This window comes from Streptopelia decaocto, assembly GCF_964273445.1.
Source record: "Streptopelia decaocto genome assembly, chromosome: 2".
Lineage (NCBI taxonomy): Eukaryota > Metazoa > Chordata > Aves > Columbiformes > Columbidae > Streptopelia > Streptopelia decaocto.
The window spans coordinates 137,453,951-137,481,609 of NC_138655.1; the positions used below are offsets into that span (position 1 = coordinate 137,453,951).

At 41.7% G+C, this 27,659-nt stretch overlaps 1 protein-coding gene across 6 annotated transcripts in view; it reads right to left on the minus strand.

Moving 5' to 3' along the window:
- Window positions 1-26,027, minus strand: part of DYNC1I1 (dynein cytoplasmic 1 intermediate chain 1) — a 191,371-nt gene extending 165,344 nt beyond the window's left edge. For 2 of the 6 annotated variants that reach the window (XM_082043899.1, XM_082043897.1), the window contains exons 1-4: window positions 25,778-26,027; window positions 9,923-10,040; window positions 7,630-7,744; window positions 5,162-5,219 (exon numbers count right to left, since the gene is read on the minus strand). In XM_082043899.1, coding sequence (XP_081900025.1) covers window positions 5,162-5,219; window positions 7,630-7,744; window positions 9,923-10,030 — 281 coding nt within the window. In that variant the 5' untranslated portion in view covers window positions 10,031-10,040; window positions 25,778-26,027. Of the gene's footprint in view, window positions 1-5,161; window positions 5,253-7,629; window positions 7,745-9,922; window positions 10,041-25,777 lie in introns of all 6 variants that reach the window. The other 4 variants (XM_082043898.1, XM_082043895.1, XM_082043896.1 and 1 more) reach the window with 3 other exon arrangements.
- Between the last annotated feature and the right edge of the window lie 1,632 nt (window positions 26,028-27,659).

Genomic DNA, 27,659 nt, shown 5'->3' on the forward strand with positions numbered 1-27,659 from the left:
TCTAAATGTATGGGCACCAAAATATGCAAGTTCAAAAGCAGAAGACCACAGATGAAGCTGTAGCAAAAGTAGTAGCAAAAAGAAAGGCAACCATTAATCTTTACACATCCAAGACAGCTGAGCCTGGTGCAGTTTACTGAGCAGATGGAAGGTGAGAAACCTTATACACAGCCTAATGGGATTCTCAAGTTCCAGTACAAAATGCACACAGGGAAGTGCCGCGCACATGAGACTTTACTGCACACACACTCACACAATCCAGCTCAACAGTAAGCGGGATGCTACTCTGCAAGCCTACCACGGCAGGGTAGTAAAGCTTGCTGGGAATACACAGAAGCAGTGAAGGATACAGGGAAAAAATGGGCCACACAGATAAATCACACCTTGGTCCACAAGGGCAATACCCTCCAGGTGTGCAATATACCAGGATGAACACATGGACATCCTGAGAGTAACCCAAGAATGAATGCCAATGCAGGCTAGTATTAGCACGAGAGCTACCCAGCCACAAGAGCACATCCTTCCAGAATGGATGTATTTCTGCTATCTTATGTTGAGCCATCATGCAAAGCGTGGACTGACCCAAGTGCTCTGGCTCTGCCTGTGACAGGACACCAGGGCTTTTCCAGAGAGCTGGCTCAGCCCACAAGACCTGGTATTGCTCTGCCTGGCTCCAAGGCACTGTACCAGGTTTGTCCTTGTGTACCATCCCAGGTGACACAAACATGCTGTTCACAGCTGTGACTGCTGAGGAGGTGACATTTAGGAAATGTCTAAGGTATGTTGAGTAGTAAAACATGTCTCTCCACAGGCACTGTTTTATGACAGGTGTACTATGACAGCATCTTCTCTGGCACCCTAAGGCAGCAAAAGTTCAGGCTACCTGCTATGGAGGGCTGAGAAGTATATAGTGATCATGAAGCAGCTCCATATTGATAACCTAGTAGAGGCAAATGTGTATTTCACACCATGCTACAGCACAAAAGCTCTGGACAAGCTTTAACTCAGCCCCTTTCTTCTAAACATTTACTCAAATCTAGTTAGCTGAAATCTACATTTGAGTTATGCATGTCTGCATAAGCTGACCATCAGCAACAAGACACTGGGTATAAATGTCCCTAAACAAAATACTTATCCTGACAGAGCTCAACATACTGTATTCCAAGGAGAATCTTCATGGGATCCTTCAGCACTGCCTTGTGAAAAATGAGTCATGTCTGAGTACATCATAACAGAAAGCCCTGTGAGCCAATAACCTATCTGTCTAGAGTCAGGCATCCATTCTGGATGCGATGTCATTTTCCTGTCCTTTCTGCATAGCACAAGCAACACTGCCATCAGAGAAGTGGAGTGGGGTGTGCAAAGCAACATGGAGATACAGAAGTTGCTCGCTGTGCAACAACAGGGTTCTAATGGATTGTTCAGAGCAGCCTGATAACCAAGAGCAGCACATATTCAACCTGTTTCTGAAGTGCACAGTTATGGTAAAATCTCCCAGAATCAAAGTATAATGCATTTCTGCCTACACAGAATTGATCCCCAAGACCACAAAATAAAACAAAAGTTGGCTCTCTGTCCAAGTGAATGCACTCAAACATAACTGTCAGTAGTCTCTAGTACCATTATGCATCTAACATCTGCTCATTCTTACAGTTGCTGTCACAGCTCGGGGGGAAACTGGGAAGCCTAGTATTACCCCCAGTGAAAAGGCTATGAGAAATAGCAACCTGGTACTAAAGATCAAGCAGAAAACAAACCAGCCAAACACACAAAACACAAACCAACCAAACAACAACAAAAGAACACCAAACAAACAAACAAACAAACATAAAAACCTGGACTACGCAGGTTCCATAATTTAGTGATGTTACACAATCTCCCCCACACCTTCTTTTAATAAGCTTAACGGCATCAGGGAAAAGACAATGTTGCTCTAGCTATTGTGCTGGAGATAAAGGACAATGGTCCCTCAGGATAACAGCACTACTAGTCTATAAATCGTGTGGCAAAAGGGACCATTGTGACCACTTATCTTTTCTTCCTGTGCCACAAAAATTATGTATGACTTTTCTGAATGAATTATTGTTTGACCTATTATTTGTCTGTTGAGCAGGCACATTATCCTTAATGAGAAATGTCCAGTGATAAAAGATCCAATAGAGTCTTTAAGTAAAAAGCTTTAGTGATTTATCTCACCATTACAATTTTACAAAGTTTTTCTTGGTTTATTTTTGTCCCACTTCAATACCAAACAATTTGCTGCTGTTGTACATCGTCTGCTGGAGCCCTTTTGCTCCCCATATAACTATTATAGTTGGTGATCAAGTTAGCAGTTAGTTTTCATCTTGTAAAGTAAGGTACAGTGATGTCTGTGGTTCCAGGATAACAACTACTTACCACTGTCCAAACTCCCACCAATTTATGAGTTGTCCTCCTGAAAAGCACATGTTAGAAACCTGCATTTCTGGCTAAACTATGTTCACTATTCTGTAAGAAATCACATGCTTGCCAATCAAAACATACCTCAGATGTACTCGGTGATATTGGGACCAATAGATTAAGTTTGACAATTACTAGAAGTGCCAATAACTCAAAATAACCCAGCGTAGTTCTGCACAAGAAACTGCTGCCTCAAATGGCAATGTACAAAGAATTCTTGCTTTCTTCAAAGCTTTCAACAGGGCCTCTCTCCTGTACTGAACCAAAATCTATGACTTCACAGCTTTTTTTTTAATATCCATATCTTCCCCTGGAGGACACTTCAACAACGAATAACCAGACTGCATGCAGGATTTCTGCCAGCCTGCGCGAGCTTGTTATTTCAGCAGCAGCGTCAGCAGCAGCAACAGCCAAGCCCTGATCTCTGAGATTGAGGCATTAGCAGCTTTGGAACTAATCTGCTCTCCTCTAATGCCTGTGCTCAGTCTACCATTGTATAGCAAATTTGCAGCAGAATGGGGAAAAGGGGAGGATGTTACAAGCAAGATGGCATGAGAAGGGATTCAGCAAAAGTGTTCTCTCTATCATAGAGAGCAAAATGGAAGGATAGGTTAAAATGAAGCAGAATAACCTTCCTCATACAGATATACAGGCATTCATATATGCAGTAGTCAAAATAAGTCAGAAAGATGGTTTAGGTATTTCTCAGAGAGAAAAGAGCGGAAGTGGTTTCATCCTTTTTACCACGGTGATGACAGGCCTACCAACATTTTGCTCTCCAGGTTTGACTGCACTATCATACCTACATGCTTGAGTGCACTCGTTCACACATCCACACACTGAGCACATCTACTTGCACTCAGTGACTATTTGCCACCTAGTACTATCCACAGATTACAGAGATTCCCCAGGGCCTGGACCAGACATCATCAAATTTCCATTACTACAAAGCAATTACTCCAGGCAAACACCTGCCAGCGGCCTTCCTGGCACACGACACAGCCCCTTCCATACCAGAGAGGATGGCCAGCAAACTGGTGGACCACAGGAAGGTCTTGGGATTGCCACTGAATTCCTAGTATAGCCACAACAACCCAGAAAATTGATCCCAAAAGAAAACCCACAATGCAGTACATCGTGAGCTTTGAAGAAGGGGACAAGCACCATTCTCCTCTGTGAAGGCACTGGTCACCTGCCCTCCTTGCTTATTGCTGACACAGACTCAAAGTGCTAGCGTAGGTCACAGTAAAATAAATTATTCCAAGGGTATTTCACTATTTTAATAGTAAAAAAGTTACACCAGTAAGGTTTAGAAGAAAAACAGGAATTCAGAAGTCTCCAGCCGGTGTTGTCATGGCTGCACGTAGGACTGTGGGAAATAACTTTATCCTGAACAGCAGACTGTACTTTGCTTAAAAAAAAATTTGTTCTGCTGCAAGTACATTGATTTGCTAAAGTCTGCTGCATTTATTTACGAATGAAGCATTATACTATTTTCTGTGTTTTGAACTGCCATATCTTACAGGCAAGGGCTTTCCTATTTAACACCCTCCATTTCTTATAGAGGGTAGACCTGGGAGAAGGGTGGAGCGGATTTCAGCAGCAGCTGTGCAACCTCCACATCACAACGCACAGTCACTGCATCTGCCTGAACGGGGACACAATATAATTTCACCTTACAGAAGCATGATTTTTCTAAGCAGAAGGCCAGTGTCGTATGAAATCTGGTGACCTGAAGCATGGTGACATTAGTGTTGATGTCTGTAGAGGTACAGTGTCTACCTTTGACAACTGTTAATTGCAGAGAGCAATCACTGTGTTTTCAAGTGATTAGCAGAGTCTTGGCTCACAGATTCGGATGAGCTGACAACTCAGCTTTACGTTGAATTAGTTTGATATAGAAAGAGCTACTGGGACCAATGTTTTAGATTTCTCAAAATATACAGTATAGTTGCTTGGACCTCTTCTTACTTGAACATATGCTCCTTTACCAGCAGCATCCTCCCTCCTTTTCCAGGAAAACTGCTACTCCAGAGTAGCAGTTATTCAGTGATTGCCGCTTGCATTTCCTATTTCAGCCACGTGAACAAAGACAAGAAGGTTGCCCTTGTGCCCATCCCTTATACACACCCCACCACTCCTTTCCAAGAAGAAGAGCTGCTTCCCTCCCATTCTGCACAAAACTCTGACTCCCACAGTCTCCAAGGCAGAATTTCCAGCGGGTCCCACGGCGTGTCAGCCTGTTTCTCTACAAGCTCTTCCCTGCCAATACCCATGACACATACTGCGATGAGCAGCCACGCAAGAACCTGTGGTAGCCTGGTAGCTTAGACCTGGGAGGACTTCAAAGGGGACTGGTTATGTGAACAAAGATAATGCACATGAATAACAGGTTCTACCACTCAGCACTTCCCTCCGTTTTTAGCCCATATCCACACAGAATTAATAGCTTTCTGTGGGCCGTTCTAGAAGTATAAATTCAGCTCTTGCTTCCAATATGAGGTATGCGGCTCGTAGCTTAAGAGCCGCTTGCTGCATGCATTTATTTACCTCACACCTGAGACTGGTCTTACTGGATGGTAACACATGGTGGATAATGCAGAAACAAAGGCACACATTAGGTATGGCATCTTCTCATTTACAGAGGCAAAGGTAAAAATGGGAAAGAGCAACGTGAAAAAAAACACATTTATTCAATGCCACCATCGACTCTGTGTCTTACCTGCCTAGAGGTCCCAGATCTCCTGAGTCCTGGCTGCCTGCATCACTGGGTGTGCTCACTGATTTCGAAGAGGGAGACATAGGGGTTGGGACTAAATAATGAAAATAACAGGTATCCCATGTTAACACATGCAGCGACTGCACTGATGAAGAGCAGTGTCAGACAAATCAAAACCAATGGACCAAAATGATAGTGGATGAATGAGTAGGAGAGTTTGAAATGGTGAAAGCAAATAAGGAAGGAAAGAAAAAGAAAAGGAAGAGAGTCAAGTGAATTTTAAGTCTTTTTTAAGTGTTAAAACTGACATGAATTTAGACAGGACTGAAAGCCCAATGGGAATCTACAGCTAATCAGTGGAGGAGATATCTGTGGAAATAAATTAGTAATTATTTTATTGGGTATAGCTTAAAGTTGACTTGCAAAAGATTTTAGAAGTATGAAGAAATATCAGGGGCTTGTCTTGTCAAAAAACTAAGTGAACTCTTCTGGTAAAGTTAAGTAGGCAATAGAGCAAGCATACTTTTCAAAATCTGAATTTTAATCAAAAGCCAGTGTCCATTAGATATGGTTTATGGCTGCAGTGTGGATATAACATCAAAAATAAAAGCTAAATAAGGAAATCCAGCTAAGTTAAAATCATTTCCCAAAGATGGTGAGAATACATATTAGTTTGCTCACTGATCATGTTTTCTTAAGTAATTTAGGTCATATAAAGTTTCAGTTTTGGGTGGGACATGATTTCAACACTCAAGGAAAAATTTCCCTTGGTTCAGATGCTATTTGCCCAAGTTCTAAACATGATTGACTGCTTGGCTTGCCAGGGCTTTTGAAGCGTATTTCATGCAAAGGCAGTTTTGTTTCCTGAAACAGGAAAGGAAGTTCATAGCTCAAGGTCAGCCTGAGTTAAAGCTCTTCAGCAAGGAAATAATAAATTACAAAGTAAAAAAATCCTGATTTCTTTTAAAATGGCTTCTCAAAAATATTTAAAATGCAGAGATGGCTCCAGTCAAGATTTAATGCAAGTACTCTTCAAAGAAGCCCCATTGAATAAAACACAAAAAGGAGTTTTGGTGCAAGAGCAACGTTTCCCATTTGGTTTAAATCATTTCCTTGCATTTCCTTTTATAGATTTAGCAGAGTAAAACTTTAAACTATTTTGTTACGCTCTATAATGTATAATGACAGACCTGTCAAGAGACTTGGATTTTCCATGTGGTCAAACATTTCATGCAGATTCTCACTAGAAACTGTCACAGAAATGACTGCAGCATGAAAAGTGAATTCATCTTCATGACAGGCCTTTGGCAGGTTACAGGTATGTCGTGGTTCTTTATGTATTCCATATTCACAGTGAGATCTGGGTATCATATGTGTATGTGAAGGCAGAATTAAAGTCTCCTTCATATATTAATTGTGAGTGTATATACAGGGAATGAAAGAGGACAAAATACTATTGTTTAACTAAGATAAATCATCTCATATGTGAATTTTTATCTTCTTTTGATAACATCAAACACAAAATAAGTAACTAAGAATTGATATTGTGCAACCCGAATATATGTGTTTAGTTAATAGTATGATAATAAAATATATCATCATTTCTAGATAAAAACAAGTATTTAAATGCTAGAACATTAAAATGTATCTGATTTAATAACATTATGATATAATTTACAAAACATATTTTATGATACATAAAATAACCTAACCATTACTTGTCAGACTATTATTCTGAGGAGTGGTATTTAAAAGCTTCAGTCATTATATCATAACTAGGAAGGAAGGAAGGAAATTTCTCACTTTAGGGCCACCCAATAAGTGAGAGAGAACTTAATCAACGTAACCAATATTCAGATACTATAAACTTTGCCACATGTATTTTTAATCTGAGGACTTCAGATTCTAGAACTGAAAAATCAAAACCAAAAAAGAGGTTGAGCACATGAAACCAGATCTAAAATCTACAGTAATGATCTGATTATAGGCTTTTTGCTAGTTGTGATTTGTCTTTTTATTTCCCTTCTCCAGTTTTGCTTGATCGTAAAAGAAAATCAATGAGAGTTCCCACATGACTACGCTCCTCCTTCCTCAGCAAACGCTTAATCTGAATTTTTGAAACAAAACTTAGGGCTAATGAAAAACAGAATTTATAATATTATTTGTGGGTCATCAGATAGATGTGAGAGAAGATAAAACAGTCCATCAGAAAAGAAATCACTGCTGGTATGCAAAACCAACCTGCATTACATTCACAAAAATTTACTGATGAAATGAAACAGATGTTTTTGGCAATGACAAGTACTGAAAATGCCATGAACTGGTATATGTGAATAGTATGGCAGGCATTCGAACAGAAGAGTTCACTTCACTAATACAGCCAAAAATCAAAAAGCCAAGCATGCTTTAGTAGAAAGAATGCATTCATTGTGGCAGAGCTGAATGCTTTACAGTGTGCTTCTCTCAAATACCTAGAGGTGGTTCTGGGGATATACCAATGCTCTGTAACAAAGCTTCTGTCTCTCTTCTTTTGCGGTCTAGGTCTGAATCTTCCTGAGCTGGCTCCTTCTTTTGCTGTAGATCAGCCTGAGTTAAAACAAAACAAAAAGGTTTCATCAACTCTAGCAATTAACTGTGTGGAAAATATTTACATGCACCACTGCTTAGATACACTTTGAAATTCACGTAGTTGTGTTTCAGTAATTTATAACTTAGATAATTTACACTCCACTTTTCAGTAGCAATATTTTTCCCTGAATGCATGGGAAAACTGATCTTTGCAAGTATATTTGCAAGGATTTTTACAGTACACTAATGGACATCATCTGCCTCTCACTCATCAGATGCAACTTGTTCAGGTAATGTAAAAGCTGACCTAGAATAACAAGTAACACTACCCTGAATAAAAATGGCCCCTTCCTACTTACTCAAGGATCAATAAATAAAATTTCATTGGACTTCAGTAGCGTAGCTTAAGGGTGTACATTTGGTCCCACGCACTTGTTGGCAATAAAAATACTTTGTCATAAACGTCAACATCTAACAGGAGCAAAAGAAAGGACTGATGTGTCCAATACAGGATTTTGGCAGCCCTGGGCACTAACAGCCAAAACTAATGGTCCACAAGACCCTTCACTCTTTGCTTAGATACCTATAGCTCATTTGAGATTCCCCACATCAGCCTCCTCACACTCTGGTCTGCTGGGACCCAGAAACAGGAGGAGCAACATCTGCATTAGCCAGAATCCCTTATATTTGGCTCATCACTCCCCAGTTTAGTATGGTGGAAGGAACACACCAATACGTCAGCCTAGTGGTTAGAGTGCTCCATTGGAAGAACCAGGCTTGCAGCCTTTTTCTTGAGCAGAAGATGGAACTGAACCTATGTGCCGCTTTGCAGTCCATTGCAGAAACCAGTAATGCAAGTAAAACAAAATGCAAGCAGTCACGTCTGTAATGTTATCATGGCTTAAGTACAGCAATCCCAGCATAGTTCTTACAGAGAATGTCTGGCAGCAACTGCCTCTGTACTTTGGATCCTGAAGTTGCTTCAGAATTGACTGGTCCCACTCAGCCTCCACACAGGGAGGTTTTCTTTTCCATTTACAGTGCTACTGTAAATGCTACAGTCGAGCTGTGTGTCCCAAGGTGGATCTGGCTATCAGGATCAACTGAAAGTTTCAACCACCAAAAGATCACCACGAGGCATAAAATCAGAGGCAAGGGACAAAGGAAAGGACTTAACAGCTTCCTTGAGCCATTATCTTGGCTTCCTTCCCTCTAATTAATTAACAGGCTAGTAATGAACATTGGAAATGTTAGCATGTAAAGTTCTGCTTACAGGGGACTCCTCTAGTGACTCTAGGAGCCTCACTCGGGGATGTATTGGTAATTGCACAAAAATGGTTTCAATGTAAAAAGATTTAAAAGACAGTCAAAATTGGAACACTTGATTTCTTGGATCACATCACATTTCCACAGTAATTCCATGAAATTAATGTACAATATTAAAGTGTCAGTTAAAAAGGAAACCAGTTATTAGTAAAGGATAACAGGTGCTTTAAACTATGGTAAGTGTTGACATTTGAAGGAAAGGAAACATAATCACTTAATGCTTCTCTGACTTTGCATGAAAATGAATATCCACTCCCTGTCAATTCTCACCTCTATTCCACTAAGTGACTGAATAAAAAAGTACAAATCCCTTAATGAAAAACCTAATGCATATTGTCAAGGACAAATACAGTAATATGTCAATCAAACTTTAACAGAACTGAAAGATGCACCCATGCCAGAAGACGAAAATGCAATTGCAATTATGTTTTACTTTACTGGAGAATAATAATTGTAAATCTGTTACCTTAGCTAGTAATCAAACTAGTCTTCAAAATACACATTTAGATTGTAATGGCTTGAAAAAACTGTAAGCCCTCTTTCTGTCTTTCCCCACTCTCCACTCCCTTTCCATTGAAGGAGAGCCCAAGAAAAAGCATTGTGGCAAACCAATTTTCCTTTTATACACACATACACATCATGTTGTCTAAACTGTTGTCACCTGACAGTGCCTTGGTTTTAAAGCAAATCCCTCACCTCGACTTTCTTAACTAAAAATAAGCATGTTGATTTTAAGGCTAGACTGATGTGGGTTTGAGGATCTCATTCCACATGACGGGTACCTCGGGGTATAAAATGCTGAGATGGCAAAACCTCAGCAAGCCCCTTCTGCAAGCATGAGCTATCTAAAAGATGCTTTTGTATATTTACCTCTTTCTTCTTCCTTTCTTCTTCCTTCCGTTTCTTTTCTTCTCTTATCTGAGCCAAACGCTGCTTTTTGCGCTCAAGTTCTGCTTTTAAATCACTTTTGTCTGACATTTTGACTCTGCTGAAAACAAAATTATGGAAACCAAGGTGAAAAGATAATTAAAGGTTTCTCCTATTTACTTAAAAAATATAATTATATCAAAAACAGTGCTTCTAACATTGCTACAAATCTATTTCTATATAAACGCTGGCTCTTGGACTACACTGACATTGTAGAAAGCAGGATATTTGTTTCACAACCTTTATTTCAGCAGCTCTGCCAGACTGCAGGGCCCAGATCCACAAATGGATTTCAGTTTTACGTACAAGAACTACATCTGCCCCAAACAGCCCCATGTATCTTAGGCAAGTAAGAATTCTATACGCAACAGCCGTCACCCCTCCCGCCTCACTGGCGCAGCCCCACACAGACCACCAGCTCCATCTCAGGATCAGTGGACATTTTCATTGAATGGCTTCTTCTTATAATTACATGTTTTATTATTTTCTTTCATTAAAGTGTGACACTTGCAAAGACAACAAAGCTCTTGGGGCTGAGGTTGCATTTAATGCGCAGGTGACACTGGTGCGCTGGAGGAGCACCCTCATCGAGCTACCAGGCCATCCTGCATGGGAACCTCCTCCACCCCTTCCAGGGAAACCTGGGCCATTCCCCCCAAAAGCCTGCAGACAAGGCACAAAACCAGGCAACCTAGCAAACCTGAGCTTCTCTTTAATGAAGCATCACATTACTCTGCCAGATCATCTTTCCAAGTGGCAGGAGATGTGCCTAACGTTCCTGATATGACTCCAATCAAACAAACTTGGCAAAAGCATTTCTTCTTAGCTACTAAAAGACCATCCTGCCATTTAATCTTAAACACGGTTCTCTCTAGGACAGTGATATGAAGCCGCATACACACTTTGTGTTTCAAATCTCTCAACTCATGCTGTTATGTGAGCCATGAAAATCAAGGGTAAAGAGATATAAGGTAACATCATGCAGGAAGCACATACAGATCTCTAAAGAACACAGGATAGCAACCTTTTTCTACAGTTTTTAAACCCTAACAGTGTTGCACAAATCCATAACTTAAGTCACAGATAATTTATTTATTTTCTAACCTCATCATCATTATGGGCTGTCATCTAACTGCATCAATACTGATTTTCTTATTAGCCCTTTACTTCAAAGACAGTCCTGACTGAAATGGACATTCACGAGAAGACTTAACTGTGCCTTTCCTATTAATTCACACATCACTGACCACATCCATCACTGCAACCCAGAATCAATCAGATCAATGGCAGTGCCATGTATATGCAAAGGAAGTCTATTGTTTGCTTGATGCATGGGAAATTTAAATGGTAACTCTCCGTTAAAGGTAATGAGAACTCCACTCATATTACTGCCTGGGTGGATGGACAGCTGGAGATTAAATCTATATGCTAAAAATTATATGGCACTTTCACCCATCATTAATTCTGCAGTAGTCATCAGCTCCCTCCTCAAAATGATAAAAGCATAATAGGCCCATGATATGGAAGATATTGCCAACGTCACCTGCACATTAAATGCAACCTCAGCCTCAAGAGCTTTGTTGTCTTTGCAAGCATTTTCCTTTAATGAATGAAAAAAATAAAATGCGTAATTATAAGAAGAAGCCATTCAATGAAAATGGCAGGCAGATGAGCAGAATTATAGATGTCAGAGGGGCCAGCACAACTGTATCTGTGTGTGGACCACACCACAGATGCTAACATTTCCCAGTCAAACTCCCAGCTGGAGCCCACCAGCAGGAATCACACCAGGGCAGCTCACACCATCACAGATTCTGCACACACTTCAGTGGAGCTGCCCATCCTGGCAAGATACCCCATGGCCCTTTCAAGGCTTGGGGACTCCCAGTTCAATCCACAACAACGCACACTGAATGGTGTAACTAGGAGGGACATCAAACTGCTAACAAATTGCACCACTAGTTGCACTGGCTGTATGTGGAGGACTGTTATTTCTTTATTCCTTCATCACTCTGGTCCTGTTCATGATGCTATTGTTTTCAATTTGAGAAACAGAAATCAAAAACATGAGAAAAATTGCATTTAATGTCAAGAAAACTAAGCAGTAGCACCTTGAACATTAATCTGTGTGATCAGTTGACGTCAGTGAGCTATTTTTTGCATGATAAATACCCAGAGAAGAAAACAAGCTTTTTAATGGCAGAGCAGGTAGTATTTTGCCTACCAATCTGCTCAGGATTTGTGGGTCTCTCAGAAATATGACTGAAATCCCATTTGAAGTCATTTTCCTAATCTGTTGCACACATTTGAATTCTGATTATGAAGTTTCCCCTCAGAGCCCTTTGGACTAGATAGAGGTTTTGCATCCTTTTAGTTCTGCAGTTTGGCAACAAAAAGCGAGCTCCTGTTTCTATGCAAAAAATATGCAAATGCGTTTTAAAGCTCATGACAGAAACCCTGAGGGTTTGACATCCCTTTCAAGCTGTTTGTCAGATATCAATGAACGGGCTTTCTAAAAATTCGTTCCCTTAATGTCAGGGAAGCTAACTAGCTTTTTCCATTATTTGAGCATCAGTGGTTTACTACCTGGCCCCTTCTTTAGAATGCTGCAGTCAGGGTGATCAAATCCTATTATAACTTTGCCCTATTTTTAACAAAACAGATCTTACATACAACAGAGATGACGCATTAAATTTCCTTCAAAGAACGTCGCCAGAGCTGAGTTATAGAAAAAAATTAATCTCAAGTTACTTTCATCTGGAATATATTACAGCCGTGCCTTATTCCCCTGAACAGCTTACCAACCTTCAAACTAGTTATTTACAATTTTAGCATAACTTGAACACCAAGGATATGTAACCACCTTTCTCAGATGCCAGCAAGTGAGTAGTGAGCAATGTAGCAAGCATACTCGTCACTCGAGATGGCATTAACCGTGGAGTTAACACTTTATATTCATTACTGGGAACAAATTTCTAATAACTGCCATTGAGTGCCAAAAGGCATGCCACAGCAAGAGAGGTAAAGCTTAACAGTAAAGAAGATGAACTTTTAACATTGTCTTTGGTGCAGAATGACTGCCCAAGGCTTATGTACGACCTAATCTTCTCCAGCCTGGGAAAAGACATTGGTCAGAGGGAAACAGTAAGGCCAGTTAAGTTCTAGAAATCTCCATTGTAAATGTCTCAGACTGGGTGACAAGAATCCTGTCCTTAATATGCTCCCAGTGGTTCCTTCTAGCTTTTCAATGTATGAAAGAAGATCTTTGAAAGACCATTTGGATTAATTTTAATATAATTACGGTGTTTGCACAAACTTCTTTGCTGTACAGAACATACGCAGAACTACTCCACTAAGCTTATCACGCAGGTAGTAACATCCCACAACCATTTCATTAGTGGCAGTGGTAAGCACACAAGCATGGAAGATGCAAACAACAGCATTTTCCTCTTGACTGGACTAAAAGCCATGCAAGTGCTTTTACAGGTACAAGTCAATAGACTTACTACAGTTTTATAATAAGCTACGAGGTCTGATCGATGATCAGTATCACGATATTTGAGCAGATATTTTTTCCAACCATTTATGTGAGGACTTAACAGCAGAAACAGTCACAGGAATCTAAAAAGATTTACTCTAACACAATTGCAGAACTAATAAATTGGTACTTCCCAGACCACAGAGTTACAGAGGTACAAAGAGTGGCAACACATGTATGTAGCTTGGACTAAATATAAGAGAAAATGAGCATAAAGTGTATGATGTATGATGAATAAAATAAAGGAATAAATGTATGATAAAATAAAAATAAAGACAAAATTATTACAGTGCACACTTTTTATAAGCAGAAAAAGAAGATATAACATCTCCCTCCTCTTAAAGCCTGTTCTTAATATTGCCTAGAATAGCATCTTGCCTGTATGCTATCACATGGCTCATCTAAAAAGAAACCTGTTTCCAAATCTGGTAGGAGATTAAAAAACCTACTAATTTTATTTCTTGTTGGTGTTCGAGGGATTTTTACATGCTCTTCATTCAGTAGGCTGCACCAGAGTAGAACTGCATGCACCACTTCATAAGCCTCAAAGTCTTTCCCGGTTTGTGACTTCCTATGTTGTCCTTTTCATTATCATTTCCATTGCAATTACCAAAGGGGTTCATTAAATACTGTTACATATGGCATTAGTCATCCCATAGAACTAATTATAAATAATTGATTCATTAAGATACTTTTCTAAAATAAATAGGCAGCATCTAGTACTTGTAGATGTACATGTATTATTCATGTCACTTCACAAAAAGCCAGTTACTCTTGAGCCCAAAACTGCAAAATGTCTTTAGTTTGAAAGGCAAAGGAAGTTGCATAATAAAATACATTAATCAGTGATTTTTTATTTTAAAGAATGGGTGTGGAGAGTGAGAGTAGTATTACTATTGAAATGGTTACATATGGAACTCTCTACTGGAAAAAAAAATGATTCATTTCTATTATGTACCATATTTGCCTCTATTTTGTACAAACTAACACATTTCCAACAGTTAGGGATATTATACATTTTTCAATAGAAAAAATTCCCATGAGATCTACCCATGACTTGTAAGAGTGTGGAACATGCATGCGAAATATTAAATTGTACAGAGCAGATAAACATCTTTGGTCTGCAAGAAACCAGAGGGAGCCGCTACCCTAGCAGAAATGCATTCTAATCCATGGTATTCCTTTGAAAATAATGTTTGAAACATACTTCAAATGGACAAGAGGGGCTAGAATCATTTTCTTGACAGCAATTTTTAAGTCAACATTTGCATACCTCTTTACATCATGCATCAGAACTTGTACTTGACTTCAGTTGAATAACATAAATACTTTGGCTAAACAGGCATATCAGTGTTTACAAGATCACAACAATGGGCAAATATTTGCAGCTGCAAAAACTTAGCATTTGCAGTATTTTAACTAATCTCCTGTGTGATGGATTCAGGGAAACACCAAGCAAAATTTGATGGACTAAATATTTTTTCCTACATAACCTTGAGGCAAACAGTTAGCTTTTTACACTGCATCTGTCTATTTATCTATAAATAAAATGGCTGTTAAGTGTTAGATTTCATGGAATGTGCCACTTTTATCCTTCAGCTTCTGAACATTTCTAACAGATGGGCAAAGGCCTTGGACTTTGTGTAAACCTCTGTGAAGGTTTACAAATCACAGCACCCAGAGATTTGGTTCTGTGCTTCCTCCTGGTTGCTACGCAACAGGTCAGTGAATCTCCAGCCTGTTTATTTTGAGGCTGACAGGGTGTAAGATATACACCCATAACTGCTCAATTATACATCCCTTACAATCTATTACCATTTAATCTTTTCACTCTTGTTCTTCCATAATGGCCCTTCAACAAAATGAACTCAGTTGCAGCAGAATTACAGGGTCCCTACAAAGCTGTATATGAGCAAAGCTCTACTATTGCCCATTCTTTCAGCACCAGGCATAGTGTCAACGAAGCATTATCACTTTCTCATTACCCCATTCTCTCATGCCCCCTCAGTCAAACTTAACACAACCTTTTCCATTCCAACAGCACAGTTCCATGGAAGAGACATCAAGGTTGAAGAGAGCAAGCTGCTGGCACCAACTCGCTGGAGAAAAGTAAGAAACACATGACATTCCAGCCAGGATGAGAATGAATTTAAATACTACACGCTAACAGGTCATTCTAGAAAAGCTGCTGCACATCTCCCACCAAGTATCTTCCCTTTATACAGAGAGAACTGACTGCATGTATCACCTCCAAGAAAACTAGATTGTAAAAATATCTTTTAAAGTGTCTTAGGTTTTCTTCAATAAGAATTAATGAGGATGGTTGTAACTGCACAGTGATCTCACATGTCATGCTGGGAGATGATCCTCAATGATGCACCCAGTATTGACTTGTATCTCCTTCAGGATCTGACTGAGCAATCATGCCCTAGTTACAAAGAGTGGATGTTTTTAACAAAACAATCAACTGTATGCCTGACAACATTTTGATTTGAGGAACACAAAGTCTTTGGGTATTCACGGTCAGTTCATTCCCTATCAGCTTCTGCTTCGGTCATTTTTTAGTGTTTGTCTACAGTAAAACACAGGGCTCCAGATGTGGTTCTGCATATGTCTGGGAATGGACTTCCCATGATTCTGAATCTTTGTGACTCTACACTCCCCACACATTAACGGATCTTACCAGTTGTGCTACATTATCTTCTGTGAATTTCCCTCCTTGCTTCAGAGAAGAACTGCAGGACCAAGAAGGGTAGTTTAAAGAAGTTTTCTGACATTCAAAGAGAACCAAATGCAAGCTATAAATTTATAAGATTTTAGAGATGGATAATGTGAGACAGATGACAAAATCTTATCCTCAATCTGAAGGTCACTTCTCTAGAAAAGAAAAAAAGGGGCAAAGGGGCCTGTATTTCATGTTTCTAATTCCAATTTCTTTTGTATGAACTGCATATATAATGCTCAGATTTCAATGATATCTGTTGCCATCATTGATTTCACCATTTCTTCAAAACCTCTATAAAATATCTGGTTCATCATAACAGTACCTCCTAGGAATATATTTAATTACTTACTAAGACCTAACATAGAATTTCACTTCAAAATGTCTGCTAGTCTCTCCTGAACTGGAACAGAGACTCATTTTCTCCATCCTGAAAACATTTCAGACATTAAAACACATACTTCTGCTCCTTATTGAAGGTGAAACTGACCCCTCTGACTTTTCTACCCTCCTCCTGAGATAACCCTATGGTATATGGCCAGCAAACTGATGCTTGAAGTCATTTACCCAAACATAAAAAATGCATGCTCTAGTGTTTGCTTCTTAACCCAGTTATGACAACTGCCAGACAGACATCAAGGAACAAGCTATGCTGCCAACACACAGGTTTTCCTGGAAGACTTACTGAAATTTCATGTCTTTCTTAAAACAAAACCATGCTTTGCACCTGGTGTTCGCAAGGATGTAATTAGTCTAAAAATATTGCACATTTATTTCATCTCTGAAGTCAAAACACCTAAAGATTTAAAAAGCAGGGGAGAGCCCTGGCTGTAAGACATATACAGACTATCTCATATGAGTTCTCGTAACTTTTAACGAAGCAAAGTGGAATAACACTACCATTCCCTTTGTACTTTCCATGGCTTCTCTGGCTGTACTAACAAAGCAAGATGAACAATCAAAGCCAGCCTCAGCCAATCATCCCTGTTGATTCACGTAAATGGACAAAGATAGATGTAGGTAAAAGGGCAAGATGATAAATGGAGATGTCTAACACAATAATTTAAAAGACATATAAAGAACTGCAAAGAATTTTAATATATGCAAGAGGACTGAGAACCAAGAAATCTATGTCTTCCGTTTATCTCCTCTGTGGTTAAAGTATTCTACCCAAATTGGAGAAACATGGTTTGGCGGTTTTTTTTTGGTTTGTGTTTTGTTTCGGGTTTTGTGTGTTTTGGAGGTTTTTTTGTACTGAGAGGACTGAAACCCACCTCCCTAGGGTGACTGTTGGCTAATGGGTGAGAAAGGCTAGATGAACAGAAATTGGATTCTTAACCATTGAAGCAATTTTCTGTTTATTTATTTTCTGCAAAGATTCATTGAAGCAGAAGAAGCAGATGCAGGAGAGCGAACATTAGTCCCTAACTGAGGCCTCTGGGTTCTAGTCTTTGTTTCAGGGTTAGTTTACATTATAAGCAATGACTGTTTAGTTTAAAATACAATGCTGTATTTAGTATCTGGCGCCCAACACTACTCTTTCTCACCAAGTACTTGAAGTAAGGTGCTGAAGAGCCGTTTCTCTTTTTCCCACATGCTTTGTAACACCCAAAGAATCTTTAACACTTCAGACTGGGAAGGTGCCTACTGCAGAAGACACACAGCTTGTTGATTAAAGCATAGATGAAGGTAAATATCTCTTTAAGCAAAGGCAAAAATTACTTGAGACATGGGCATGGAGCACTCAGTCTGACAGATCGGCTCAAGAAATGCAAACCAGATGAAGCAGCCCAGGAGAGGCAGACAGTAGACACTCAGGCTGTTGAGTCTGGGGGTTCAAGGGTAGGAGCACATCCAGAAGCAGAACTCTAGGGTGAAAAAGGGAGTTTTTAGAGACTGCATGTGCTTCAAGAGCTGGGTGACAGCCAAGCAGAGATTTTTGAGGACTGCAGTTTGGGTTTCTGTTTCTACACCAGTTTGTCAGTCTAGTTCTATCTGAGCTTCCCAGGTACCGTAAGAACTTCAAGTGTGGGGAATTCAGGTACACATCCCAGGTTCAAGATGTGGGCATGCTCAGCACTTTAAGCTCAGCCTCCTACCAAGGCAAGGCTGGCTGCACAAGAGCTCTTCTCTCCCATACAGACACATATCTCTGACATGCCCTGGCTTACACAGAGAAGAAACTTGGCAAATGGGCTGACCGAGGGTAGAAGCAAACAAGTCCCCAGCCGAAATGACAGGGCAACCACATCTCTGGAGTGCACTGCAGGACTCCTCCAGAGGTAAACCTCAGTGCACGACCCACTGCACCAGGACCCGGCTCCAGAATTTGAGACGATGACACCAGTTAGATGCCATCAGTTCTCTCCAAATAAAGAACTCAGGGCTATAGATATTTTTGGAAAATAAATCAACTCTTACTAGTGGCTCTCAAAACATGGGACCACCGGTGGTCCACAAGGCAACCAGAAATGGTCCATGTCTGGGTTCCAGCCTCATTAAATTGTAAAGCATAAGGGCTTATTGGTTCCAACAGAAAGTCTTGAGGAATAAGAGGGGAATGTAGTGTAAAAAGTCTAAAAATCATCACAACATCACAAGAGAGAACTGGGGAGAACCCAAGAGTAAGCAGGTAATACAGTTAGTCCTTAAGCAAAAATGGACAGTATGTGATATGAGAAAGCACAGCAGTCTTATTCCTTTATAGATATATACGGTAGTTTAAGAAAAAATAATACAAAAAATGGGCACTGACTTTAATTACACCTATTCCTAATTTATCACCTAGTTTAGTGAGATTAAAAACTTTCTTTGGAAGACCTTGTAATTAAACTTTAAGAACTTTAATTAAAAGTTTACCGAATCAACACTGAGGAGGCATGATCTTCATTTACAGACTTTACAACCAATACTAGTATTGACTAATATTAATATTGCATTAGATTATAATTTTGTTTGAAAACACTTGTATGTTTGTATGTCAGTGTGGCTGTCTATAGATTTTACTTCCCTGTCCTCCGATTCATTGATAAGTAAACAATAAAATCCAATAAGTGCTAGGTACATAAAGGAAGGACTGCTGTAAAGGGTCTGGAGAACATTCATAGTAAGGTTGCAACACCTTTCTTCCCCATCTTATCCCCTTCCAAAGAATATAACTTACCATCATTTTTTTGAGTTCTATGATTTAAACATGAGAAAAAAACCTAAAGCTCTAAAATGTACAACTATCAGATAAAAATACTACTAAATTAGTTTAGGGTGTTTTTAATATATTTGAAGAGGTTCATAAAGGCTGAGAAACTAGGCTTTCCTGTGTCTTCTTGCTATTAATCAACTTTCTGTGAAAAAGAAAATATTGTGGGAAAGAATGGGACAGTTTTCCCACAGGCTCTTTCAGTGCAGACAGAGAAGGGCATCACTGTTTGTTTTTTTTTCTTTTTGTTTCCAGTACAATACCCTCCTCTTCCATCAGCACAATTTTTTTTGTATTATTATTACTACTATGGAGATAGTGAAAGGCAAGAATACAACATTCACGGGCTTTGCCAAGTACAGCAGATTACGTACATGAATAGCTAACTGCACACTAGGGGGTATGATTTAGGTCAAATTTCTTGTTTCATTCCAAAAGGTTATAGATTTTTAAGCCATTCATTGTTTAATGCACCACACAGCTTACACCCACACATATATATAACATGAACTATCTTTTCTCCATTTTTTGCAGAAGTAATTTGTGTTCCTGGGCAATGAAGACTGGCAGAAGTTGACAGTCTGTAACAAACTGCTCTGAGTGTGTAACAAAGCTCTACCAGCAGTCAGAGCTAAAAAAGACAAATAAAATAAGAATTCATTTAGGGGCAAACTGAGATTTGAAATCCTTCACGATTATAATACAAACCAACTTCTGGTTCATCAACTGTTCAAAATGTAACAAACTGATGAAAAACAAACAACACTGTCATATGACTTCGAATAGTGTGATTAAGGAAAACGGTGATTCTTTCATATTACTTAAAGAGAAGACAAACCTGTATTATGAAGCAAGTCACATGAGTTTAGATAGTCCCCCAGCTTTCTTTGTGCTGTGAGAATCAAAGAAGTAATTATTTTCAATGCTTGGTTAGCGGAACGGTCCTTAAACCAGGACAGACAGGTTGAATCACAAGGAACCATTTTTTTTTTCTTTCTGTGACCCTGTTTTGTTACATATTTTAATTTCTGAAAATATACAATAGCAATCATTTGAGATGTCTTTGCCCCAATTACCAAGTGACCTGGTAACCACTCTGATCCTAACAGTGGTGGCCTAATGTGCAAAACACAAAACAAGGGCATTCCTTGAATAGTATGGATTTAAAACTGATGTCTATGCACTTTAAAAGCTAAGATCTGTGTTAATGGATACAGAACGGAAGGGCTGAACAGTTTAAAGCAAGAGAGATCCATATTTTCCCTGCATGTGGTCTAGGACCTGCAGTGATTAACTTTCAATACTAATATAGCATAGTGGGGGGATAGCTTTTACTGTCAAATTTGGCCTGAAAATATTAGACTAAAGCCTTAGAAAAGGCTCAGAGATATGGATATAAACAGATAAAAAATATATCCTCCATAATATTTATTTATATTTAATCATACTCAGCAGCTTTGTATTTTTGCTTTATTGTAACTACCCATTGTTCGAACACAAAACACTTTGCATCTTTCTACTGGACTGAAGTGAAAAATTGATAACTGAGGAGCAGGATTTGGAATTACTTGTACCACACCACAGGTGGAGGGAGAAAAGAACAAGGAACTAAAACTACTTCTATCCCAGGGAGAAAAGACAAAAGGCAAGAAAAGACCAGTGAGGAGGGAACACGGTGTTAAGACTAGTATTGAGGAAGAGAGAAAGGGATAAGCCTCAGAGAATGACAGCAAGAAGGAAAAGGAATGTGAAGACATGAAAATATCACCAGAAACAAAAAGCTATGATGTCCTTAAAAGATTCCCTCTGTTTTCTGCTGAGTGGCAGTAAGTGAGCCCTCTTCCTTTGCCAAATTACTCATTAATTATCCCAGGGCCAAGCCAGGACAGTCAGCCAACACTTTGGAATACACAGGGTAGAGCTGCACTGGTCCAGAAGGACTCCAGGAAGGTTTGTTCCTCAGGTTGATGTAACCTGTCTCTCCAGGTCAGGCAAGCCATGTTAAACATGAAAACAGGATAACATCTAATGTTAATAGCCAAGAATCACAAGAGTCATCATCAGATAACACAATGTTCTGCACACAAGTCAAAGCAGCAGTTACACAGGACCTCATCTAAAATCTTTTAAGTCAATGAAGACTCATTGGCTTCAATGGAGTTTGGAGATCGTAGAATCATAGAATATCTTGGGTTGGAAGGTACCTTCAAAGCTCATCTAGTCCAAATGCCATGAAATGAGCAGGGACATCTTCAACTAGATCAGGTTGGTCTGAGCCCCATCCAGCCTGGCCTTGAATGTTTCCAGGGATCGAGCACCTACCAACTCTCTGGGCAACCTGGGCCAGTGTTTTAACACCTCATTGTAAAAAATTCTTCTTCATGTCTAGTCTGGATGTCCCCTCTTCTAGTTTAAAACCATTACCCCTTGTCCTGTTGTAACATATCCTTCTAAAAGGTCTGTCCCCATCTTTCCTACAGGCTCCCTTTAAGTACTGAAAGGCTGCGATAAAGTCTCCCCAGCACCTTCTCTTCTCCAGGTTGAACAACCCCAACTCTCTCAGTCTGTGCTCATGGAGCAGGTGTCCCATCCCTCTGATCATCTTGGTGGCCTCCTCTGGCCCCCCTCCAACTGGTCCATGTCTTTCCTGTAGTGAGGGCTCCAGAGGTGGTTGCAGGACTGCAGGGGGGGTCTCACCAGAGCAGAGGGAGAGAATCACCTCCCTCAGCCAGCTGGTCACGCTCTTTTTGATGCAACCCAACATACAATTGCCTTTCTGGGCTGCACGTGCACATTGCAGCTCATGTCCAACCTTTCACCTACCAGTACTCCCAAGTCGTCTCCTCAGGGCCGCTTTCATCCCCCCTTCATCCCCCAGCCTGTGTTGATACCAGAGGTTGCCCCGAAGTAGGTGCAGGACCTTGCACTTGGCCTTGTTGAACCTCATGATGTTTGCATGGTCCTACTTTTCAAGCTTGTCTCATGGCTTTCAAACAATGTACATAGCTGACTCCTGTCATCACTCTAAAGACTAGATTCACCACCAGAGAGTCACAGAGAAACTCCTATCACTGTCAGCAGTGACAGGTCTGAAACCTCTGCCCTTCAAACTTTAGCATGGAGTTATGATGTGCTGCCCATAAAACACTTCCAGAACTGTAATTCCTACTCTGTGGCTCTTGCTGCTACAGTGCCTTTCCGGACACTCACCAGCATGCTTCTGCCTCTAAAGTGAAGACAAAAAATGCTGAAGAGGCACAGAAGAAGAAAAAAAAAACAAAAAAAACCCCAAAACAACAGAGGGGGTAGAGTTTTAAGCTCAGGAGGAGCTTATATAGGTCAACCACGTGGAAGACTGTAAGATCCCTTATTTGGAAAGCAAGCCCCCTTATGGACACATAAATGTGTATTCACCTGTATAACTTGTGTTGCTCAGATGAACTAAAATAAGCTGCACTGGCAAAAGCACAGTTTTACTAATACAAGATGCATCTGTACTAAGGGCAGTTTGCCAGCACACTCCATCAGTATTCCTGCCGGAAAATGTCCCTTTTACATGCAGACTACGTCTACAGTCATTATGGTTTGTTACATTCAAGGTTTTTAAAATTAAAATATGAAAATATCAGATGAGTATTGCACTGAGGTCATGATGTTTGGCTACAGCAGCAGAAAGTCATACCTCTGTAGATATTAATTTCCCCATGCACCTCAGTGAGGATTTCAGTGTTAGCACCCTCTAACTTCCCCGGAAATTAAATCCCATGGGTAGGACAGGAAGGATCTTTCTGTTAACGTCCCACCACCACCTCCAAGCAGAAGCTCATTTTGGCACTAGGCATTAGTGACTCTAAAAGATTCCTAATTACCAATTCTGTTGTTGGTCAAACTAAGCCAAAGGAGTTCAACAGGGCACTTGAGCTGCAGCACTAGTTAATAAGCATGAGTAGTCCTAGAGAAAGACTGTGAACATATTTTAAACCCCTGTGAGAACAAGTCAAGTTTGAGGAGCTGAAAGATACCACACAATTACCTGAATCATTGCTTTGAAAAACAGCAATGCCTTTCTATACCCTTATGTTTTTCTGGTTCACTCCCTTATATTTTTCTCTGCCAGCCCATTTCACCTCATTGTCCAGTATCCTGCAATGGTGAGACCTCTACCACAACCCACATGCAGCTCTGTCTAGTACTCTCTCTCTCTTCTTGCAGATTGGAAAACTGATTGCAGCAAGGAATGATTCTTGAAACCTGTCTTACAAAAGAAAAGGAGACCAAGAGACTTGTTAATTTATCTGAAAATAAAGCAAGTGAACTCTTGTTGCATCATTTAGAAGAGCCTGAAGACAGCTGCTAAAGCAAGGCTTTTATCTATGAGAGACATAACAGGAACCTGGAACCTGAAGCTGGAAAAATACAAACTGGAAAACAAACAAATGCATTTAAATAATGAAAAAATAGCCACTGAAAGGCATCACAAAGGAGGGCAGTTCACTGCCCTTCCTCCTATAGAAAGTGCTGGAAGGTCAAGTTCTTAGTTTAAGATCTGCAGGGTACAACAGTATTTGCCTGACTGTTCTTTGAGTAGCCAGGTTTCCAAATCCTCAATAATCACTGCATGTAGAGGGTGTGGTTTATTGCTGCTCCTTTAAAGATTCCTCTCTTAAACTGTGGATAAGGCAGCACTGCAGTTTCTGCATTTTTAGGGTAAACTAATTTGAGGCAGACCTTTCTAGAACCAGGAGAAATCTAGCTAATCCAACAATCTCTTGGATGTCCACATACCTGACCCTCAGAAGTCTTGCATATATCAAGGAAGAGGACAGCAAGTCCCCATCATAAAAACAGTCCATGTACAGAGAAGAACGTGTAGAAGGAACAACACGTTTTGTATTTTTATGGATTATAAATAGATGGTTTGGGAAAAACAAAATGAAGCAGAGGATGGTTATCAGAGTGAGCACTCCCAGGGGCAAAGACCTGTGTGCAGCCTCAAAGTTTATGTTGAGGAAACCCATTCTTGCTGAGGAATGCTACACAGAAATTGTAGAAGGAATTTTAACGACCTCAACTAAGTAAGGAGACTGTTATAGAGATGTCATCTCAAATGGAAAGAAAGTAAAAAGAGGAACTTAAAAGAGTCAGAAAAGAAAACATATAACTTCTGCCCATTAACTTAGCAAGAACAATGAGAGACTTCAACAAAGCACATTGGTAGTAACAGAAATTAAATTCCTCAGTGGCTCTGATACTACCATCTATCAGGAGACAGAAGGTCCTGGGATTTGCATTTCCATTGAAAAAGAGGTTTTGCAGCACTATGCTTCATGATATTTAGAGGCATTTCAGAGGTAATTTAATGTCCTCATGCAGAAGCAAAGAGCTGACAAAACCCTGTATGTCAGGATAAATTACCAGGCGCAAGTGCCAAAACCACGTGCCAACTTCAATTCAGGTCTCTCCATTTCATCCCCCCTATAATAGCAGATTAGATTCCTTGATCTGCTGCAAATCCTTATTTTATATGTATTTATAGTTGAAAATTGTACTTTCTGACAATGCCAATACTGACAGAAAAAAGTACTTTTTTCCAGACAGTAAAACAGGGGTTTTGTCTAGGAAATATCTAGGAGCCTTATGCTCTCTGCTGACCCAGGGGGATTCCTGGGGTGATGTAACCATAATAACATCCTTTTCAAAATGTATTTCGATGGACTACGAGTGACAAAGGCCTCATATTGATTCCCTCTTCCTCTCACCCTTTTAGGGAATCACCTTAGGAACAGGAAAAGATCTAATTCTCCCTGTGCTGTCATCGCAGTCTTAAGTAAACCTGCTGTTGCTCACGCTGTGCAAAGAATTAAAGATGGGAAACTTTTTCCCACCTCCTTTGCTTTAAGGCGCTCGGCGCTGAGACAGCAGCCGGGGAGCCTGCGGCAGCCCGAGCGGCGCAGCGGGACGGCCAAGGGGCCGCGCCGGTGCCGGGAGGAGCCCCCGGGACTGGAGCAGGTGCCGCTGGGGCCGGCGGGGCTCACCGCAGCCCTCCCCGCTCGCTCCCACCTCGGAGACGAGCTGCCAGGGTGGAAAAGCCCTCCTTCCATGCAAGGGCCAGCTGGTTCCTGCGAGGCAGCCGGGGATGCCCGCTATCCCAGCCGGCGCCGGTGCCCGGGGACCGCCTCCGGCGGCCGCGCCGAGGCTCCGCGGACGCTGCGCATCCCGAGGAGCCTCACCCCGGCAGGCTCCCCCGCCGCCAAAGCTGGGCTCCCAAGGGGAGCTCCCGCTCGCCCGCTCCACCGCGGCACAGCCACGTCCCGGCCCCGCCGACCCCCGCGGGTGCCTTACCTCCGCCGGCGCCCGGGAGATGCGGTGGAGCTCCCGGCGCCGCGCAGCCCTCACTGAGCCCCCGCCGCCGGGAGAGCGCAGGGCCGCCCCTCTGCCCGAGCGGCTGCTGCCCGCGGCGCTGCGCCCTGCGGTGCTGCGCCTTGCCGTGCCGTGCCGCCCGCCGCTGCAGCAGGACGGCCGCCGCCGGCTGAATGTGCTGTCTCACGCTGGACTGGCTCCTCCCGAGAGCTGCTGCTGCTGCCGCCTTCCTCCTCCCGCCTCCTCCTCCTCTTCCTTCGCCTGCGCGCCCCCGGCAGCGACACCCCCGCCGCCGCCCGGCAGCCCCGCAGCGCCCGGTGGGGCCGGGGCGGGGCAGCGGAGCGTGGAGCAGGTGGCAGCGGCGGAGCGCCTGGGGCAGGGGACGCCCCGCACGGGGCTCCGCCGGGCCTGGACCGCCGCGTCTGGTCCTTCCCGGCAACTGCGGTCTGAAATGGGCTCCCCCGGCTGCTCCGAGGTCCCCTCGCTGTCACCCCTGACTGTCACCCCAACATTGGCTCAGGTTTCCCCTGCAGCAGCCTGGCCGGCAGCTGCACGACAACCTGATCATCAGCCCCACAACAGCCTAGCCATCACCCATTGCCACCTCCGCAGCATCCTTGCCACCATCTCTATGGCAGTAGCCATCAGCTCCACAATGGCTTAGCCATCACCCTTGAAGGTGTCTACATATGTTCCCCATGCCAGCCGCACCATCACACCCACTGTAGCCCAGTCATCAGCCCCACAGCATCTCAGCCATCAGCCCTGCCATGGCCTGGCCATCAGCCCTGTAGCAGTCTGGCCAAATGTCACAAGGGCAGCAGGCTCCTGGTGAAGCCCTATTCCTTTGGAGAAGAACAGTGAGAGATTCAGAGTAGGGAAATGTTACCCAGCTTTCATGGTTAGACAAGGGCAAGGCTGCACAAAGGCAGAGGTTTTGTTTTGTCCCCGTTTCATCATACCACTCCTGCAGTGACAGACACCAGAGTAGAGGTCCAGACTCCTGGAAGCACACCTGCTCCTTTCCCCACACTGACACATCCATCTCCTGGGAGAGGGCAGCCAGGCAGAGCTGTTGGAGGTAGTCCACATTCCTGCAGAAAACATCCACCTCTCATGTAGATAACCCAGCTTACCTCTCCCTCCTTATTGCACACAGGTATGTTGCCCCACATGTGGTGAAAACATGTCCCTTTGGTGCTATGGTTTGTTCTTTAAAACCATGATGACTTGGACATACGAGTCACTGTTCTCCAACCATCTGGTTCAAGAGAGCAGGGAAGGTACCCTTCTGAAACCTGTCCCTGGAGCCATGTTTGGTTTGTTTTGGTGGGAAACACTGTCTCCAGCCACCGTCATTCCAGGTGCAGGGCCTGTTCTGGGAAGAGTGAGGTATATTCAGACAACTGAAAAGCCATCAAGGATTCACTTCACCTCCAGTTCCTGCTGGACACAGCTGGACTGCGCCTGCCTGGGAGAAAAAGGACCCTGAAGAAGACAACGGCATCCATTGCAGGTGAGGACACAGTGATGAAATAACAATTTCCCAATTTAATTTGAGTTGAAGCAAGAAAGATTCATATGTTGCTCTCCTGTAAGAGTCCTTAAAGAGCAACATCTTCTGCTTGTGCAGGCTGGAGCACGTGGAAAAGAGTCCGTGGTTTTAATTGCACGATTTGGAAAGTTTCAAGTTTGGGGCACTTAGTTTGCATCTCTTTATTAAAATAAGGCCCTTTCAAAATCAGACATTCAAAATTGAGCTTCAGAAACTGTTGTTTGCTTTTGGAAGTGTTGATCTTAGTCTCAGCTTTAGCATAAATCCCACAGGGTTTGTTTAGGTTTCTTTGGATTATGCATCATTTGC